The sequence below is a fragment of the Sminthopsis crassicaudata genome, chromosome 2 (genome assembly GCF_048593235.1).
Source record: "Sminthopsis crassicaudata isolate SCR6 chromosome 2, ASM4859323v1, whole genome shotgun sequence".
Lineage (NCBI taxonomy): Eukaryota > Metazoa > Chordata > Mammalia > Dasyuromorphia > Dasyuridae > Sminthopsis > Sminthopsis crassicaudata.
The window spans coordinates 608911765-608931236 of record NC_133618.1 but is presented as its reverse complement, the minus strand read 5'-3'; the positions used below and the strand labels follow the sequence as shown (position 1 = coordinate 608931236).

General features: G+C 37.3%; 1 protein-coding gene across 3 annotated transcripts in view; it reads right to left on the bottom strand.

The window, feature by feature from the left end:
- CC2D2B (coiled-coil and C2 domain containing 2B) overlaps nt 1–19472 on the bottom strand; it is a 150127-nt gene that overhangs the window by 74684 nt on the left and 55971 nt on the right. For 2 of the 3 annotated variants that reach the window (XM_074295942.1, XM_074295941.1), the window contains 4 exons: nt 8193–8333; nt 6232–6337; nt 5889–6007; nt 1387–1564 (listed from right to left, as the gene is read on the bottom strand). In XM_074295942.1, the coding sequence (XP_074152043.1) occupies nt 1387–1564; nt 5889–6007; nt 6232–6337; nt 8193–8333 (544 nt within the window). Of the gene's footprint in view, nt 1–1386; nt 1565–5888; nt 6008–6231; nt 6338–8192; nt 8334–10116; nt 10254–19472 lie in introns of those variants that run through there. The other variant, XM_074295944.1, reaches the window with a different exon arrangement.

Sequence of the window (19472 nt, the reverse complement as noted above, 5' to 3'; positions counted from 1 at the left end):
AGACACCCAAATATTTTATTTTGTCTACAGTTATTTTAAATGGAATTTCTCTCTCTTGTTGCTAAGGCTTTGTCAGAATCTTTATACTTATATAATTAAAATTATTGAGAACCCCAAAAAGTTTCTGTTGTACATAATAGCTATTTCTACTTATTGTATTTTAAATTCAAGCATCTTAGTCCTATTGGGGTAAAATAGTTTTGATCTCATGGATCTTCACCAAAGGGCTCCATGCCCCATTCAGAGAACCTCATTGATCAAGACCAAACCCTTTTTAAGTAAATAAACTGAGATCCTCAAAAGATTGTAGCCAAGGTCACCCAGCTAGTTACTGACAGAGCTGGAACCAGACCTTTATAGTGTCCTGGTTCCCAGGCAAGTACACCTAAAAGTATAAGAGAAGTATTCTTCAAAACACTGAAGGTATATGTTCATTGCAGAAGTCTACTGTGACATGCATGTCACACTGGAAGAAAATCCAAACCATTCAGGTTCCTTGAGAATCTAAAGGCTCAGACTTGGATTTTGACTTTGCTGCTTAGGAGATGTTTTGGGGCCAATGATTTCACCTTTCTATGCCTAAGGCTCCTTTAAGTTAGTGATAATATTGGGAACAGTGTTGTTGGGAGAATAAAATGAGCAAATACAAAAGGCTCTCTATATGAACAAAAACTGAATTATGAAAGGTATATCTGTTAATGATGACAGATTCTATAGGGATATACTAATCTTATACCTTTACTAAATGGAACTTTTCAGTATTAAAATACTTTATCAATAGTCCTGAATTAACAATGAGTTTTCTATGATGATAAGTGGAAGGTGGTTGGAATAAGAAAAATAAACCCAGCATCTGATTCTGCAAAGCAATATAAACTTTAAAAGCAAAAGTAGAGGGATTCAAAAAAATATTTTTTTCTGTTTATGATAAGTTCCTGGTATCTTTTATTCTTTCTTTTACTGTTTCTAATTTAAGGTCTAATTCCTCTCCAATCATCAGTCCTTCCCACTCAGCCTCTACTCTTTCCTATTCCTCTCTTATTTTCTCCCCTTGATAAAAAATTAAAGATTCCAGTCATATATGGGGCAGACTTTTACTACACTTATAATTGTTATAATATTTGCATTTACACACATTAAACGATGGCCTTCCTCTTCTACTATGGTTGCATAATAATTGAATCATAGTTTAAATAACATGAAGAACAGCTCAAATATATATTAAATCACTTTTTCCATATACAATGATCTTATACAATGGTCTTATATATAATCTTTGTCTTTATATTATATATTATATATAAAGATGTTAAGAACAGTAATAGGGAATGAGTTTGTAAAAAGAAATAGAAAAAAAAAATTGTCATAGAAATTTTGATGACATACCTCTAAGCGAATAGTTTCAGGCCAGTTTATTAGTTGAATATTGAAAATCTGCTGAAATATGACTTTAAAATCCAGCTGCAGAGGAGATGCTGAAGTGCAAGAAACCTGTTTATCATTGTAAAATATTTTAATAAAATATTTAAGCTTTTGAACTCTGGCTCTCCTCCTTTGTTCATGCCTAAAAATTTAAAAGTAAACAAACATTTAAATCATCCTATGAAAGTAAAATGAATGAAAAAAAAGTTCCTTTCATTATTTATCCTGACAACATATGACTATCCTATCATAGAGTGCACATTATGTATTTTAAAACCAAACATTTACTTGAATATAGTTTAGAATCTCTGCTGTTTACTTCAGGACTTTCTTTGATACCTTCAGATAAGGTATACCCAAGGCCTGACAACCAGTACCACTATGAACTTCTGGAGGTTAAAAAAAAAAAAAAGCATTTCCACGACAAAGATCTAATCAGGAACCTTTGTAAATTTAGGTAGGCTGATTCCCTAGAACACACAATAGTATGCCACTGAATACATAAAAGCCTTTCTACCCTGGTACATAAAAATACTTTATTTCAATCAAATTGTGAGGATGCCAATCTAAATTAGTATAAAAAAAGTAAATTGGATTTTACTGCTTCCAAGAACACATATTCAAAATTCATTCATTAATGTAATAACTTCTAGATGTTAGTAAAGTATTTGCTTAATAAATGCTTAAAAGATCAATGTGTAGAGAAGTAGTAGAGTGGGCCATCAAACTAGAATTCAAAAAGACTTCATTTAAACACACATACACCACACACACATTCTATGAATTTCTTTAGCAAGAATCAATAATACTTAAGATGGCAAGTATCATTTCACCATACACACAAGTTGTTTAGTCATTTTTTTAGTCCTGTCTATTTGCAATTCCTTTAAGGTTTCCTTGGCAAAGATAATGGAATGGTTTGCATTTCCTTCTCCAGATCATTTTACAGATGAAGAACTGAGGTAAATAGCATTAAATGACCTGCCCAGGGTCACACAACTAGTAAATGTCTGGGGTCAGATTTGAACTCAGGTTTTCCTGACTCCAGGACTCTGGATCTCTATCTACTGTGTCATCTAATTATCTCTTATTGTTGGAAGGAAACATTACTAGTGACAGAATATGTAAAATCTTTTTTCTATTATAAATATATAATGAAGGTAATTAAAAAACTGTCTTCTTGAGAATGAGAAGCTAGGGAAATGAGCAGAGTTCTTATTTATTGGCATAACCTGTTTGACTCTACAAAATGGCCTTAAGACTAAATTAGGACTAAGGATAGAAAGAACCTGGTTTGGAAGTTTGTTAGAGGAAAGGCTTTGGACAACAAAAGGAACTATTTGATCAGAGTATCTAAAAGCCAAGGATGTACTCAAAGCCAGCCAGATTTCATGGTTACATTTTGTTGCTGCTGTTCAGTCATGTCCAACCCTTTGTGACCCAATTTAGAAAAGTAGGGCTTGCCTCAGGGAGTCCCCTTTTTCATTATGCCTCATTATCAAAACAATGCCATTTATTGCAAGGTGTGAGAGAGGAGACGGTATGACTCCTCCTGTACCACAATTTTCATTATTCAGACCACTATTTTGTTCCCTTTCTGAGAATGCCACAATATCTCTACCCCCTGGATCCAGGCTCTCCAATTTCCCCAGGTGCCATTTGTCCCTGGAATTCCAAATCTGTCCTTCCGGAGATAGGATGACTGGACTTTTCAAGGACCAAATGCCCCAAGCCACATCCAGCACAAAGCCCCTATCTCCCTTTACTGATCATCCATCTTTATCCACAGGAGCACTCATCAGTAGAACCCTATCCCAATTCCTTTCTCCCTTTTTCAGTCCTTCCTCCACCCTTTTATTCAGCCTCTTCTTTTGCTGAGACCACAGAGTTCACCTTTCAGTCATTGGTACCACTCAATTTTACTTGAGAACATCTCTGTTTCTCTTTTTTTCTCCCCTCTTTCACACACCCTTCTGTGTTGTATTTTCAGAAAACAAAAAATACTGATTCATCTGTTAAGCAGGGTGCTGTCAGGTTCTGTCTTTATTGTCCCAGACCCCTATCTTCACTGTTATACCAATGAATTTCTATTTCACCCATCTTCTTGTGTACATTTAGAAAGAAATCTCTTACTGGTCTTTCTGCTGTTGCTCTGTTGTTGCTGTCATACTTAGCTGCTGTATTTACTCAAGCCTCCATTTTTGTTCAAGCAGCAAATATTTTCTTCAGTTCTGGTTTTCTTTCTAAAAATATTTCAAATATCCCTTTATTATTGAATATACATTTTATTTTCATGTATAGTTAAGTTCAGATTTGCAAGGTAGGCCATCTTGAGTTGCATCTTAAGTTCCATTGCTCTTCAGAATACATTATTGTTCTTACATTTTCTATTGAGTTCAGTATAGGTCTGTTTTCAAATTTCCCCTCCTTTGTATCTGGAGGTGTTTTTGTCCTATAATGTTCTTCTGGGAGACTGATGATCCTTAGGCTGTCTCTATGCATCCTATCTTCAAGATCAGTGTGTTTTGCTTGCATAGTAAGCACATTTTTCTTTAATACTATTTCTCTTCTATTCACATCTGCATATTTGTATTTCCAATCTATTGTTCTCAGTTTTGTTTCTTTGGTGAGATTTGCCATGGCAGATTCTAGTTTTTCTGATTCTATTTTTGCTATGGATTATAAATTATGTCCTCATAATTCTTGTTTCTCTTTTGAAGCATTTTTGAACCAGTGTTGTGGTTCAGTAGTCTTATATTTTACAGGCTCCTCTGTCTCATTAACTGTTGGATCATTTTCCTTTAGATTTATTCAGAGACCTGAACTCATTTACTAGATCTAGAGATCATGTTTCCTTGTGTTAATGTTTTCTCTGTTGATTTATTTAAGTTCAAAGTTCCTTTTTCCTGAAATCTTAGTAATTTTAGTCTACCCCTCTCCCAGGCGTTCACTTCCTAACTCTCTCCCCTCTAAAGATGTTTTCCTTGAGGGATTAGATCTCAGTATCTCAAGTCTTCTCTCATACTGGGCAATTAAGAATTCACTAGCTTAGATCTTTCCACCAAATGACATTTTGGTAGATAGAACTGGCCCTAACTGGACGCTGAGTTCTGTCCCTTAGGCTACAGAGATACACTCCCTCACTTTCCCCTCACCCCACACACAATGTCCCTTTTCCAGTAACTTGTTCTTTTTCCTTTGTTCCTTAGTTTTCTGGCAGTTCAGAGAGCTGCTGCACCAGTGCTGAACCAGGCCTATGCCAACAATTCAGAGCTTTGATGTCCTGGTACTATGTGGTTGTTTACTATGGTACTGGATGTCATGACCCAAACAGACTTCTGCAGCCTGGAGCTGTGGTGTCCATGGTATTGGAAAAAAAAGTGAGATCAGAGAGTAGAAAATTCACTTATGTAGCATCTGAATCTCTGTTCTTAGCATCTGCTGTTTTCCACTATCAGCTAGAGGTTTTACTTTTCTCTCAGTTCTTCTCATCTATTCTTAGCATCCAGCAAGTTCCCTGAGCTGCTATTATATTTTTTTTCAGACTAGGTACCACCATGATCACTTCTCCAAATAGTGTCCTCCTTCTTCCAGTCTAAAGTTTTTGTTACCTAGACAATAACTTCTTGGAATAGCACTATGTGGGAATTCAATCTTGACCTACCTATAAACAGAACTGTCTCTTGGGAACTGAGGCCTGAAGGTTAATGTAATTTTATAATTGGATAAATATTTGCTTGCTCTTTAGAACATCACATTCTATCCCTTATTTAGGGGGAATGGAAAATTCAAGTTGTGTAGAAGAGGATAAATTATGGAATGTGATTTGCCTCAAGTTCTGAACAACATTTAGGTAACTGACTTCAGCCTTCTCTTGCCTTTTTCTTGTACTCTGGAATCATGGTGTAATTAAGAAAGAGAGTTCAGTTCTAGAGTCCCATCATGTTTGTATGTAACCTTTTCTTTACTGTCTGTCATTAACTTAACTATGAGGGAGAAGCAAGTAGAGGAAGGGAAAAAAACACGAAAAGAATGGAGGGCAATTTTAAAAAGCATAATTACATCTGATTACTGGTCCTGGGTTAACTACTTCAATTTTTTTTGTCCTCTGTAAATCTAAAAAGATTATATTTTAAGTAGATAAAATTTATATGAACATATTGTTACAGAATTAGGAAGGGAACATTATGGTATAAGGGAGGAGTAATAGACAAAATTTTTTCCAGTAAAGAGATTCACTAGTTTTTTTTTTTTTTGTTTTGTTTTGTTTTTTTAACCAGTAAAGATATTTTAGTGTTATTTTTTCCTGTCCCTTTATTTTTCAATAGTCTGAACATGGCAAAAAAAAAAAAAAGTCCCAAAACACAACATATTAAAAGTGTGGAATAGGATATGGAAAAACAACCTAAGTATTTCTAAAAATAGAAGAAATATTACAAAATAAACAACTATACAAATTAGCTTACACAGAACACTTGTACAAGTTTGTTACTTCTGCAGTCAAAGAAAGTTGTGGTATTAAAGTAGGTTGTTTTATTCTTGCAAATTCTGTTTCTTCATACTCTGATGTTAAATGTGAAAAGCTCTGAAAATCAGTAAACAAATTTTCATAATTTGTAATATCATAGCTTTTCTATTATGATGACTTTTCTATTTTAATTCCCAGATTCAAGAGTATTTAAAATTGCATTTCTCATAATCTGCCATATTTATTTTAGATAGCATTATTTACCTTTACTAGCTGACAAGGAAACATTTTGGGCTCTTAAAACTGAAAGTTTAATTCTACTTCTTTTAAAATATGAGTACCTCCTGATTTTCCCCATTCTTAGGGTCTTCTTTGGAATTTGCCTCTGTATCAGATACTCTCGTTAGTACTTCTTGTTCTTGTTCATCAATTATATTTATTTTTAACCTAGTTGAGCATAAAATTATTTAAAATATAACTGTAGAAGTATTTAGTATTTAGAGACTTACAAAACAAATCTTTTATAAAAATAATTGTAGATCTCATGTAAATAATCACAGCTAATTAGTATCTATCTAGTACTTTAAGATTTGTAATAGTCTTATATACAATCTTACTGGAGTTTCGCAAAAACTGTGAGAAGATACTTCAAATATCTAATGGACAAAAAAAGCTTAGATTCAATGAAATTACCTTACTGCCATAGTCCTATGGCTAATAAATGTCAAGAGTCAGGATTCATATTCAATTCTCTCAGGCTAGCCCCTCTTTGCATTGCACTATAATGAATATGATTCGATTAATGGACAGAGTCCAGAGTCCACCAATTATTGGGTGTGTTTTTCTATTAAGGTATTTTTAACAGCGGTATTAAATGAAGGTAGTGTGAAGCAATGAGAAGAGTCCTGGATTAAGAATCAGATGAAAACCAGGTCCTGAATAACATTTATAACTGTGTGTGGCTATAGGTAAATCACTTAATCTCCCTGAAGTTCAGTTTCTTTATCCTTAAAATGAGGATAATAACGTCTGTAATACTCATTTTGTAGGTTTATTGTGGAGGTCAAATATGAATGTATTTTTAACATGCATAAGTCACTTTGCTAACTTTAAACTGCTATATAAATAATAGTTATTATTATTAATAGTCCTAAAATAAAAGTCAAATTACTATTGAAGGTTCAGAAAAGAAGTTTATAGGTAAATATAAGCAATGTTTCCCCTTAAAATTTTTAAATTTTGAACAAGCAGCTAACTGTATTACATGAGAAAAAACTAAAAAAAAGAAATCATATATGAAGTATTTAATATTGGTATATAATTAATGATATACATAATAATTATGAAATTGAATAAAACTAGGCATAATAAAAACCTGAATAAAAAAGATTATTTAAGAAACATATTTAATAGCATGGAGAAAAGCTTCTTTAGCAGTCTGGTAATTCATTAGGTGGATTAAATTGAACTTAAATGGTTTCGAAGAACAAAATTCTGGCCTACATTGTCCCCATGAGTTTCACTTCAGAACTAAGTTGGACCCAAAGAGCCAAATATCCCTCAAATAGGTGGTTTATTAGTTCCAAAATCCTTTAAAGCTAATTGGAATTTATGGAAAAAGTGTGTCTAGAATTTTCTCCCATATTACCTTTGATCTGGAGTTGGCCTAGTACTCAGATGGTTGCTTAGAGTGATTAAAAGCTTAAAGAGCTTAAATACCATGTTAGGAATTAACAGGTTAATAGGTAGCAGAAAGGAGAATTCTTTATTTAAGCCATCAGTCATCAGTTTGCTAAAGACAATGAACATAATCCTAAATGCTAGAATTTAAAACTTTTAACACTTCTCCGGTTACATCTTTACTCTCAGATCATTTCTGATTTGTCCTGTTAGTACAAAGTTGTTTGCATGTTGTCTTTCCCAATAGGCTTTGTGCTCCTTGAGGGCAGAACTGATTTTTGCCTTTATTTGTATCCTCAGTGCTTAGCACAATGACTGGCACATAACAAATGCTTAATAAATGCTTGCTGACTCTCTATTGCCTTGACTGAACTACCTAGCAATAGTTCAATGCCATTCTCCTGAAAGAGAAATCTGGGGGCTACTTCTGCTGACTCCAGAAATATTTCCCTTAAGAAAGTGATGAGAGTTCCCACTACCATCACAACACAAAAGGTATCAGTACACCACGAGTTTTTCTCTCTCTTGCCTTCACTAACACTATGAGTGCACCTAAGCTAAATGGATTCCCATTCACTTCTGTGTAGTTGTGGGAACTATGGAAGCAGATATGATAAGTCACCTTTGAAAATGAAGCTTTATAGGTGTACTTGTAAATCCTTGTTGTTGGCGGAGAAACTTAATTTGTTTCCATGTTTTCAGCATATTATGCAGTAAAGAGATATCCTTTCTCTGTTCCAAGTCATAGAGCTGCTTTGTATTACTAGGATGATAAGAATAAAAATTAGTCATATTTACCAACCCTATAGGAGGCTTCTAGAAGGGAAGAAGGAATACTGATAGAGGAAATAGGAGAGCACACTCCTTTTATCATTTTTTTCAGTTATTTTTTCAGAAGATCTTCTCCCTGCCATTTACATAATGACCATTTAGTGCTTCATCCATTTACTAAGAGAGAAGTGACCAACTATGAACCAAGAAATGTCAAAATCCTGCCCCATTTTTTTTCTTGCTATATACTTTGTTGAACTTTGCTACTCAATTACCTTCTCAAATCCAGGGGTTAGTCTTGTGTCAAACCTGAAAAGCCTATCAGGCTTGATTGAGGATGATTAGCCTCAAGAGTACTATCTATCCAAGACTGCCTATTACTCTAAAAATCCTGTGGCAGGGAAGTGGATTACATCTAGAAGAACATTTGCTCCATTACAGTAAAATTCTCAGACTGACAAATGTATCTTATAGATGAACTACTCCTAAAAATTAGCAGGAATACCAAAGGTACACTAGGAAAGAGATGAGGATCAGAAGCAAAAAGTTAAAAGTTAAATACATCCATTATGAGTAAGGAGCATGTATAACACCATCCAGAAACTTATTAGCATTTTACCTGCCCAGCAAATTTCTTAATTTACCATTTGTGAAATTTCTCTAAATTTCTCTAATTCTTAATTGGATTATTGTTTGATGCAAATACATACATAGAACCTTTCTAGTGTCCTTATACCAAGCCTTGATTTCTCATAGATCATCTAATCTCCCATCCCTACCACAATTTATCCAGACTTTTTCCTTAAATCTTTCCTTCTCCCTGAATAAGATTCTTCTTTATAATGTTCCTGTTATGTATTTATCTAGTCTTTACTAAAAGACCTCTGGCAAGGAGGAAACCACTACCCAATTTGGGTTAACTCTAGTTTTTCCAAATGTATAGGATAGTGACAACTACTGTCCTCTGATAGTTATAAATTCTCCATTGTTTATCTATGTTATTTCATGGGGGAACCATGAAACTGATAGAAACTAAGGGTAATAAAAAAAGGCTTTTTAAAGCTATAGTGGGAGGGGGAAAAAGGAAGCTCAAAGATACCAGAGAATCTTTGCATGGGGCAAATGAGATAATGATAACAGGACAGTGATATTTTATTCTTAATTTCTCTTCTTCACAAAAAGAAAATGACTGTTGTACTCAAAAATTATAGAACAAAAATGACTAAGAGGGAATTAATATCCAAACTCAGTATGGAGATAGTAAAAGAGCAGCAAGCTACCCTTGCAGAATTCAAGTAACCTGGCCCAGAAGAGCTATATCCTCAGGTTCTCAAAGAGCTGGTTGATGGGAGAGGTACTCTTAAAGGGCAAAGTACAGTTTCTTAAAAAAAAAAAAAAAAAAAGGGAAGTAAAACATTACTGACTCTGGGCCAAAAATCTTGATTTCAATTGCTAAGAAAATTTCAGAACCAATCATTAAGAGATGATTGGTGAATATCTAGAAAAGGAAGCAGTGATTACAAAGGATCAGCACACTTCATCAAGAATGAGTCAGGCTATGTATCCCAAAGAGAACATAAAAAAGGGAAAAGGACCAACATATGCAAAAATGTTTATAGCAGTCCTTTTTGTAGTGGCAAGAAACTGGATGGTGAGTGGATGCTCATCAGTTGGGGAATGGCTGAGTAAGTTATGGTATATGAATGTAATGGAAAATTATGGTTCTATAAGAAATGATCAGCAGGATAATTTTAGAAAGGCCTGGAGAGACTTACATGAACTGATGCGAAGTGGGTAGAACATTGAGAGAACATTGTACACAGCAATTATAAGATTATGTGATGATCAACTGTGATGGACGTGACTCTTTTCAACAGCGAGGTGATTCAGGCCAATTCCAATGATCTTGTGATGGAGAGAGCCATCTGCACCCAGAGAGAGGACTGTGGGAACTGAATGTGGATCACAACATAGTATTTTCACTTTTTTTTGTTGTTGTTGTTTGCTTGCATTTTGTTTTCTTTCTCATATTTTTTCCTTTTTGATCTGATTTTTCTTGTGCAGGATGATAATTGTGGAACTATGTATAACATGTTTAACATATATTGGATTACTTGATGTCTAGGGGAAGGGGTAAGGAGAAGGGAAGGAGAAAAAAATTTGGAACACAAGATTTTGCAAGGGTGAATGTTGAAAACTATTTGTGCATATATTTTGAAAATAAAAAGCTTTAAAAAAGAATGGGTCAGGCTAGACTAACTTCATTTCCCTTTTTAATAGAATTACTAAATTAGTAATTGGGGGATGATAGATTTTAGCAAAGCTTTAGATAAAGTATCTCTTAGTATTTACTTGTGGAAAAGATGTAGTAATATGGATTAGAAGATAATATAATCTAGATTTAAAATTGGGTCACATCTGGATTCAAAGATTTAATGATTTCATTGTTTACATAGAAGAAGTCCTTTCCAAAGGCATCCATCAAGCACCTATGCTTGGCCCAAGGCTATTTACATTTTATCAATTATTTCAAACATTTCTCAAATGCTTACAATATTCCAGGAACTGTGGTAAGCCTTGGAATACAAAAAGAGTCAAAAGACAGTCCCTGCCTTCAAGGAGCTTACAATTTAATGGGGGGAGAAAACATGCAAACAAGTATATATAGAGTAAGCTGCATATAGGATAAATAATTAACAGAGAGAAGACACTGAAATTAAGAGGGATAGGAGAAGGCTTTCTAGTAAAAGAAGGGATTTTAGCTGAGACTTAAAGGGAGGCAGGGAAGTCAATAAACTGAGAATAGGAAGGAGAACATTCCAATCACTCACCAAAATGATTTTCTTGTAACACAAGCCTGAACACTGTCACCCAAATAGGGAATCCAAGGCTCCTTATTGCTTCCAGGATAAAATACAAAGTGTTCTGTTTGGCATTCAAAGCCCTTCAGAGTCTAGCCTCTTCCTACCTTTATGGTCTTCTTAAATCTTACTACCTGTCATGTACTCTTTAATCACTAATATTAGTCAACTGGCCATTCTAAGAACAAAACATTCCATTTCTCAGTTCTGGGCATTCTCTCTGGCTGTCTTCCATGCCTGGAATACCTAGTTTATCTCTGCCTACTGGTTTTCCTGGCTACCGCATCTTCTATAGGAAACTTTTCCAACTCTTCTTGATGATAGTACCTCCCCTCTGCTTACACAGAACAGTTACAAAATGGCTGGAAAAAAAATCATTCATACTACCAGGAACAGAACTGGCAAATCCATACTTTTCTTTATTCTCTTTATTCTGAGGATAGAAATGAATTACTTTCCTGATCACTGTTTCTTAAGAATTTTTTTTTGTTGTTGTTTTCTCTTTTGAGGTTTCTCTAAAATAAAGTGAGCAATTACTTATATTATTGATTTTGTACATGTGTCCTTGTTCAATATGGGAATGTAAAAGTAAAATATCTGTAAGAGAGAAAAAAATTCATAACTGCTGGAACTTTCCAGAAGCAATAGAAGTTCTGAGCTATGCAGAAGAGTGTTTTTATTGATTCATGCTGTTTTAGATTTCCAAAAACAGAGATATAGAAGGTAGATTCATATTAGTACTTGACAAAATAAGCTTAGCAATTTAGTAAGGGCTGGGTTGACTCCTCATTGTACAGTAAACGTGAAAGGAAAACCCTTCACCAAGAGGCAAAACTCAGAGTCACTAGGGAAATGGTCATATTCAAGGTGAAGCTTAAGGGAAGAATACCATTGCCATCACTAGTAATTAGTCCCTTGCATACCATTTTATATTCCCTACTTCCTCTATGCCCATATCTCCATTTGTTATAACTGACACATATCAAGTCTAAATCTGCCTCTCTATAACATCAACCCAATTGCTCCTAGTTTTGTCCCTCGAGAACAAGTAGAAATAGTTGAGTCCTTTCACATGACACCCATAAAATACTTGAAGTCAGTTCTCCCTTCAGGATAAACTTGCCCAGTTTCTTCACCTGATCCTCATGTTGTATGAACTAGAGACCCTTTACCATCAGACCAATATTCCAAATGTTCATAGAAAACAGAATTGGACTCTTTTCTTCTTGGTCCTAAAAATTATACATCTGAATACAGCCTAATAAGTTCATATTAGATTTTTTTGGCTATCATATCACATTGCTGACTAATATTTATATTAGTCTTGACGAGGAAACCCCAAAACTCTGAAAAATCCTTAAAGGATAAAACCTCCTTTGACTCTGCCTCAGGGAAGGGATTCCACCCTAAGCACAAACAGTTTCATCTTTGTTATCTGGCTCAGTCCCAGAAACCCATAGAATTCATTTCAAATTCTAACCCTGGCTGAAACCCAGCCTGGAACCAACATGGGACTCCACCCACAAGCCCCCTTCAGCTTGTAGCCAAAGCCTCCTATTATAAAAGAGCCAAGCTGGAGTCTTCTCTTTGCAGAGGTCCCAAATATGGCAGCTTTATGCCTGGCACCCAAAGCACTCTCTGCCCACTGGAACTACTGGTTCTGGTGTCTTCTTCTCTTTACCTAATACGTAAAAAACTTACTTTCAAACCCCATAATAAACCTCTTTTATTAATCTAGGTTTTCAAGTCTATAAATTTCTTTACAGGGGACTCTTGTGCCACTACTAGACCTGCCACTAACTCTGTATCCTTGCACTGAATCCAAAGGGGTTGCAGGGGAGTTCTAGTTGACTCTCTGTACCCTGAACCTACCACTAGACCTCAATTAAATCTAATTTCATTTAGGTACCCCCAATTCTAGATCTCATCATCTTGGTTCCCTGACTGGGAACCCCGAAAACTAACACAATCTGGCAAAATCCGAAACTCTGGATGAGGTAAAGGACTTTTTTCTTTCACTTCTGCAGTGGACATCCAAAGCTGCTCAGTCAGGCTTGGATTGTCGTTAGAGCTTTATGCTCAGGCACGATACTTTATGAACTGCTGCGGATTGACAAAAGGCCTTCTTTTGTCTCACCCTGTCTCTAGAGATACAAGAAAAGTTGCAAGAATTTGGAAAACTAAAAGCTTTTACCCGTCCACAATATAGACACACCTCTGGCTCTAAAATCCTTCTTTAGCAGATTCTTGGCTTGAGGAAACACCCTCCAGAGACAAAGGACCTTCTTTTGCATCTCAAGGCATTTCTAATTCTTTTTTCTCTCACCAGAAAACTTGTCTCCTGCAGGAACTCTGAGATGTAAGGAAGTGTCTCTTTCCCACCACCCCCCAGACCAAGGAGACACATGTCCGTTTTGGGGACCCCACCCCTCTCAGGGGTCCCAGGCCAGCTCTCTCTTTGATCTGTTCTAGGGAGATGACTGGACAAACTTAAGAGGAGCCAAGTTTGAGCCCTTCTCCAATTCCAATGTTAAATATAATGTAGTCTGTAATGGTCAGGCTGTAGCCATGAGGAGAAAGGTCACTGAATTGGGGTGAGCTTGGGGATATATTTTTACCCAGCTGCTACTCCATGGACAGGATTAAGTGATCTCTTCTTCAGGTCTTGCTCTCCCAGGAAGGTTTGGGAGGGCTTAGATGAGCTACCCCGCCCTCAAGTTCCTGTGTAAGCCCTTGCTATTTGGGATGCACTGGGTAAGATAACATCTCTTTCTCCTCCATCCTCTCTCCTGTCTTTCTTCCTCCTCCCCCATGGAGTGGGGATCATAGAACTCAAGGCCTTTTTCAGACCTCTCCCATGTGGCTTGTCAACCTGCCATTTAAATGCTCCTATCCTGTCCCCTTCTTAGGGTACTGTACAGTGCGGAGATTGGGGACTCAATCTTAATCTTCTCAAATCTCCAGAAAAGTTTTCATTACATTTTAAAATGGGACTCAAGTTTCCCTGATTTGGTCATCCTGCATTAGAGCAGTGCCTTTTTTTTTTTTTTTTTTTTTTTTTAACAATCTTTTACAATCTCATGGGACTGCTTACAAAGACAGGAAATTTCAAACTGCTTAGGGTTTTTTCCCTGGCCTCAGGGCACTTAAACCTTTCCTTACCTGTTCCTGGAGAGATAAATAGCCTCACTATCTCCTGAAATCCAGCTATGTCTCTCTTGCTCTCTCACTTTCCTACCTAACCTTACAGGTGGGAACTTTTTCACTCCTATTAATTTTCTCAGTCCCAAGACCTTTTGCTTTTAGCACATTCCCTATTTTTCTGGATTGGCATTCTATGCCCCCTGCCAACAATTAAAGTTTCTTTTCTAAGCTCCAAACCTGGCCAGGTTGCAGCTTCAAGAAAGACCTTTGGAATGATGGCTGGGGAATAAAATTCCAAATCAGGACAGATAACATTGTTAAGAGAGTAAAGATAGCTTCTTTCTTTTCTCTTTTCAATTCCTAACTGCAGTAGGAAATGAGTTATAATGAAAGACTGAACCTGTTTGAAAACTCCTTAATCACTTAGAAGATCACTCCTCTTTGGATTGACATTGGGAGTGGGAAAGTGGTTGAATTATTGTTAACATTCTAACTATCACTGTGTCTATAAATAATTTTACTATTGCCTTTTCAGGCTAGATTTGGTTATCTTTGAATGTAAGATCTTAAGAACTTACTGGGGTGAATTTCTGTTAACTTACTTGAAAGGGGTCACATATCTCCAATTAGGGTCTGATTTTTCTAAAAGCTTCAATGCCCCCACACCCAACCCACTAAAGGTTGGGTGGGGTAGGATTTTTTTGTCTTCAACTCACCCACTGTTTTCTGCTAGCTATATGTTTGAGGGATTTTAGGAAATTTACTAGTCTGTTATGTATATGAATTTTGATTCACTCTTGGTATTTATATGTGGAATGGTAATCTGATAATTTCTTTTCTGTGGAAAAAAAAAGGTGGAAGGAAACTGATTGAAACTGGTCAGGAAAATGGGAAACTGATGTATTTTTCTTAGGTACTTCTGCCTTACCCCCTATTTCATTTGTTCAGATTGAAATGGAAATTATTTTACTCTTTGCTTAAAATTTACTGGACTATGATTTGCTGGGTTTTAACTGAAATCCCTTATTCAGTTTTTGGGATTATTTTTTAGAAACAACCAGAATCCGACATCTATCCTGAGACTGGCAGTCCCTCTGATCTGTTTCTCCACTCCTGTTACCCCAGTTCCTTAATTACTATTTTAGCATTTTGATATCAGGACTAATAGTTTGGGGTTGCCTGTCTTGGTCTAACTGCATAATTTACTCAGAAATCTGTCTCCTACTAGCAGCTCCTGTTCCAGAGAGAGGGGACAGGTGGAACTACTCTAGGTCCCACTTTTTCCCTCTTTTGGAGCCCCTGACAAATGTGGGGTACCCCTCTTAGGGCAGCAGGACTGCCTTAAGCACTGCTACTCAGCAGAGGCTGAGTTTAAGGCATAAATGATCACAGACCTCAAACTATTCATCTCTGGCTGAGATGCTCCTCAACTGCAGAGGATCTGAACAGGAAAGCCTCTGTGTTTCCTTAAATGAGGAATGCTGTTTGATGCTAATAATTCTGGGGTTATCAAGAGAAACTTGTCCTTCCCACAAGTCCTTGCATTTTTCTAGTTTTAGTCGAGTTTATTTGGCTTATTGTCCTGTCTCAGTTTCCCTAATTATCCTGACTCAGTCCTGCCTCAGTTTCCCTGCTTCTCAGTTCTGCAAAACCTCCCCTCCATCTTTATCAGAATATTTGATAAGGGTAGAAGATCTTATGTTTTAGAATATCAAAATGCCTCTCCCATCCCAAGTTATCTGATTGTCAAATACTGTCTTATCAAGATGCCTCTCCCATGTCCAGGGTGCCTCCCCCTGATTATGTCATCTCTCTCCAGAAGCTCACTCCAGCTCTCAGTACCCTGACTCTGCTCCTGCCTCAGTCTATTTCAGTCTTTCTGATTTACTGTCCACGAGGTTTTTGTTTCCTTTTTAAAAAAACCCACCCTTTCTAAGGTGAGACAGTTTCCCCGGACTTTTGGCTGACCTGTCTGGAGCTCAATGTTTGGCAGAGAACTTTCTCCATAGGAGATGTCTATGGCAAAAACTCCTGTGAACTTGACAAAAATTAAAGTTTTTGTCATTCTCTCTCTTGGGAACGCCCAAAGAGAATGAAAAGCTATAGAATTCGGGTGTTTGGGGCTTGTTACCATCTCTTAATGCAGAGACACACTTGGCTTGAAAAATGCCTCCACCTCACAATTTGAATACTGAATAGATTAGCTGGAAAGGATCCCATCTCCCTCCACCCACCTTGAAAGAAGCTTCCTTTGCATTTTAACACTTCTGCCCTCAGAAAATAGGCAGCTAAGGAAACACACCCAGCAGGCTAGTCACTTTCAAAACTAAAAATTCAACCTGATGAGACCTGGTACCTCCTCAACTTTTTTTTCAGGGGTGCAAGGCCAAAATTGCTGCTAACCCCTGTTGGTTTCCTTTTAACTCTCTAACCTGAGACTCTCAGTTCTTCTCTTCTCAGGGCAACTTCTGCCTCCAGATACTCAGAAGCAGAGGTGCCTTTTTAATGCAAATCTCTTCCAGACTTAAGCCTTAGAAGACTCCAGTTTCTGTTCTGAATTTGAGCAGGAGGAACTGCCCTCTTACCACCACAGCGAACACCACAGGGGTTGACTTGGTCCTCCAGCTTCCTGCTTCCTGGTAGTGATTTGGGATCCAGCCCTGTTTCCCTTTTATCCAGGATAGTCCAAACACTTCAGGGGCTGGTAAGCTGGGTAGGCATACTGATACTTGGCACTCCCTCTGACCTCTTTCACCCCTCCCCATAATGAGTGGGGATAGTAGGAGGGAAGGTTCAGGATCTTTGCTTATTTTTCTGGTTAAGATTGAGGAACCAACCCCCTATTATTTTTTAAAAATCAGCACAGTTAAGAGATTTCTAAGAGCTTATATTGCATTTTTCTCTTGACTAGATATCAAGGCCTCCTGCCTCCCACATCCTTTAATCCCAACCCCAGGAGGAATTAACTTTCATGGAAATTAAGAGTGAAAGAGCTAGGCTACAAATAATCTTTTGCTCTCAACATTTTCTCCTACTTCTCTTTGACAATTAGATGGGCCATTAGCATTCTACAAGTAGCCCACAGAAGTGACCTAATGCATTTCCCCATTCCTGAAAAGGTGCCTCCACCCTAGATGACACCCCACTTTTAATCTGCTCCCGAGATTTGCTTTCTCTAAGCTTCAAACTTTGGGTTCTCAACTGCCCTTTAGCCTGGAGAACATAGGACGACTGACTGGGGATGACTGACTGGGACACCTCTTAGGTCCCCTGCTGCCATCCCCAAATCCCACACCTCACACCTCACCTCCTGGCATGAAACCCCAAATCTTTTCGACCCTTGACAGCTTGAAGCAGTTTAAGATAACATCATCGCCTCTTTTTCCACATGCATTTGGAGGTGACTGCTTGAAGGAGGAATGAAGAGGGGATCCTGAACTTGGAAAATCCTTGAAGGAGGAAATCTTTAATTCTGCCTCAAGAGACTCTGCCCCAAGTCTTTTTTCTTAAATTAATTTAAGTTTTAACTACTTGAGGGGGGAATGATGTGGGTTGTACTCCCTTTAAGAAACTAATTCTTTCAGGGAATGATGTGGGTTGTGCTCCCTTTAGGAAACTAATCCTTTCAGATTTATTCCTTTCTGATTCCCAGCCCCTCCTAGTTGATGCATTATCAATTCAAGAAGCTAGGATCTTTGATTCATAAATCCTGTCAAAAGCACCCTTTTGAATTCCAATAGGAGATCTGACCCCCCCACCCAGATCTGAGCCAACTTGGGACCCACCCACAGGCCCCTTTAGCTAAATATCTCATTATAAAAGAGCCAAACTGGAGATCTCTCTTTGCAGAGGTTCCTAATATGGCAGCCTTACGCCTGGCATGCTAAGGATCTCTGTCCACTGGAATGCTATTTCCAATGCCCTTTTATCTCTACCTTCACCTTTTACTAATTAGACTTTAACTTTACTTCCAATCCCCAGAATAAACCTCCTTTATCAATCTAGGTTTTCGGGTCTGTAACTTCCTTTACAGGGGACTCTACGTCGCCACTAGACTCATTTAACTCTGTAGGGGAGCTCTATTTGACTCCATATACCCCAAATCTGCCACTAGGCCTCAATTAGACCTAATTTCATTTACCCTAATTCTAAACCTCATCAGAAGGACTAGCAGATGGATTTTATACACATACCCCTCCCCCCCAGGGGTTTCAAATGCTTTTTTAGTTTTTGTTGTCACCTTTAAGACTGAAGACTCAGGTTTTTGCTAAAGGTTATTAAACCTATTTAAACCTATCCATTCTGCATATCATCCTCTCTACCCAATGCTTAATACCTTTTAAACATGTTGCTTACACTCAGTAGTCTGAATGCTCCTTTCACTGTGTATAAGGCCACTTACTTCAGACATTGTCTCTACCCCTTCAAGGAGACAAAAGCAGGGATTTGGGGGAAAACATTCTTGGTATTTATCCCAGGAAAAACTGTTTGGATGAAAGGCATTCATGACAGCCTTATCATCCCCCTCACCAGACTTGCTCTGGGTAGGGTTCCTAGCTACTTGCCCCTACTAACTTCATTTTTTTTTTTTTTTGCCTGAGGCTGGGGTTAAGTGACTTGCCCAGGCTCACACAGCTAGAAGTGTTAAGTGTCTGAGACCAGATTTGAACTCTGGTGCTCCTGAATTCAAAGTTGGTGCTCTCTCCACTGCGCCACCTAGCTGCCCCTACTAACTTCATTTTTAATTATTCTATTTTTCTCATATTTGATCCCTGCATTTTAACCTACTTGTGAGATTTGTTTCTTCCAGGCTCTAAGCTATGAACTTTCAACTACTCATTCAATAGGAATACCACTGGCTAACTGATTCTAAAAATTAGCACCCCTCTGAATGCTGTTGCCTCCATCTTGCCTCCTCCCTCCTCAGTCTGGACTCCAGTGGACAGGGCCTTATACTTATGAATATGAAGCCGCTCCAGAAGATGAAGCCTTCATCCTTTGTCCCAAATGAATTTGGGATACAAACTACTTGAGAGGAAATATGATGTAATATGATTTTGTGATCCTCTGATTTTAGGGGGGCTTCCGGTTCTGGCAATAATAGTGATTTTAGATGTTCTGGCTTT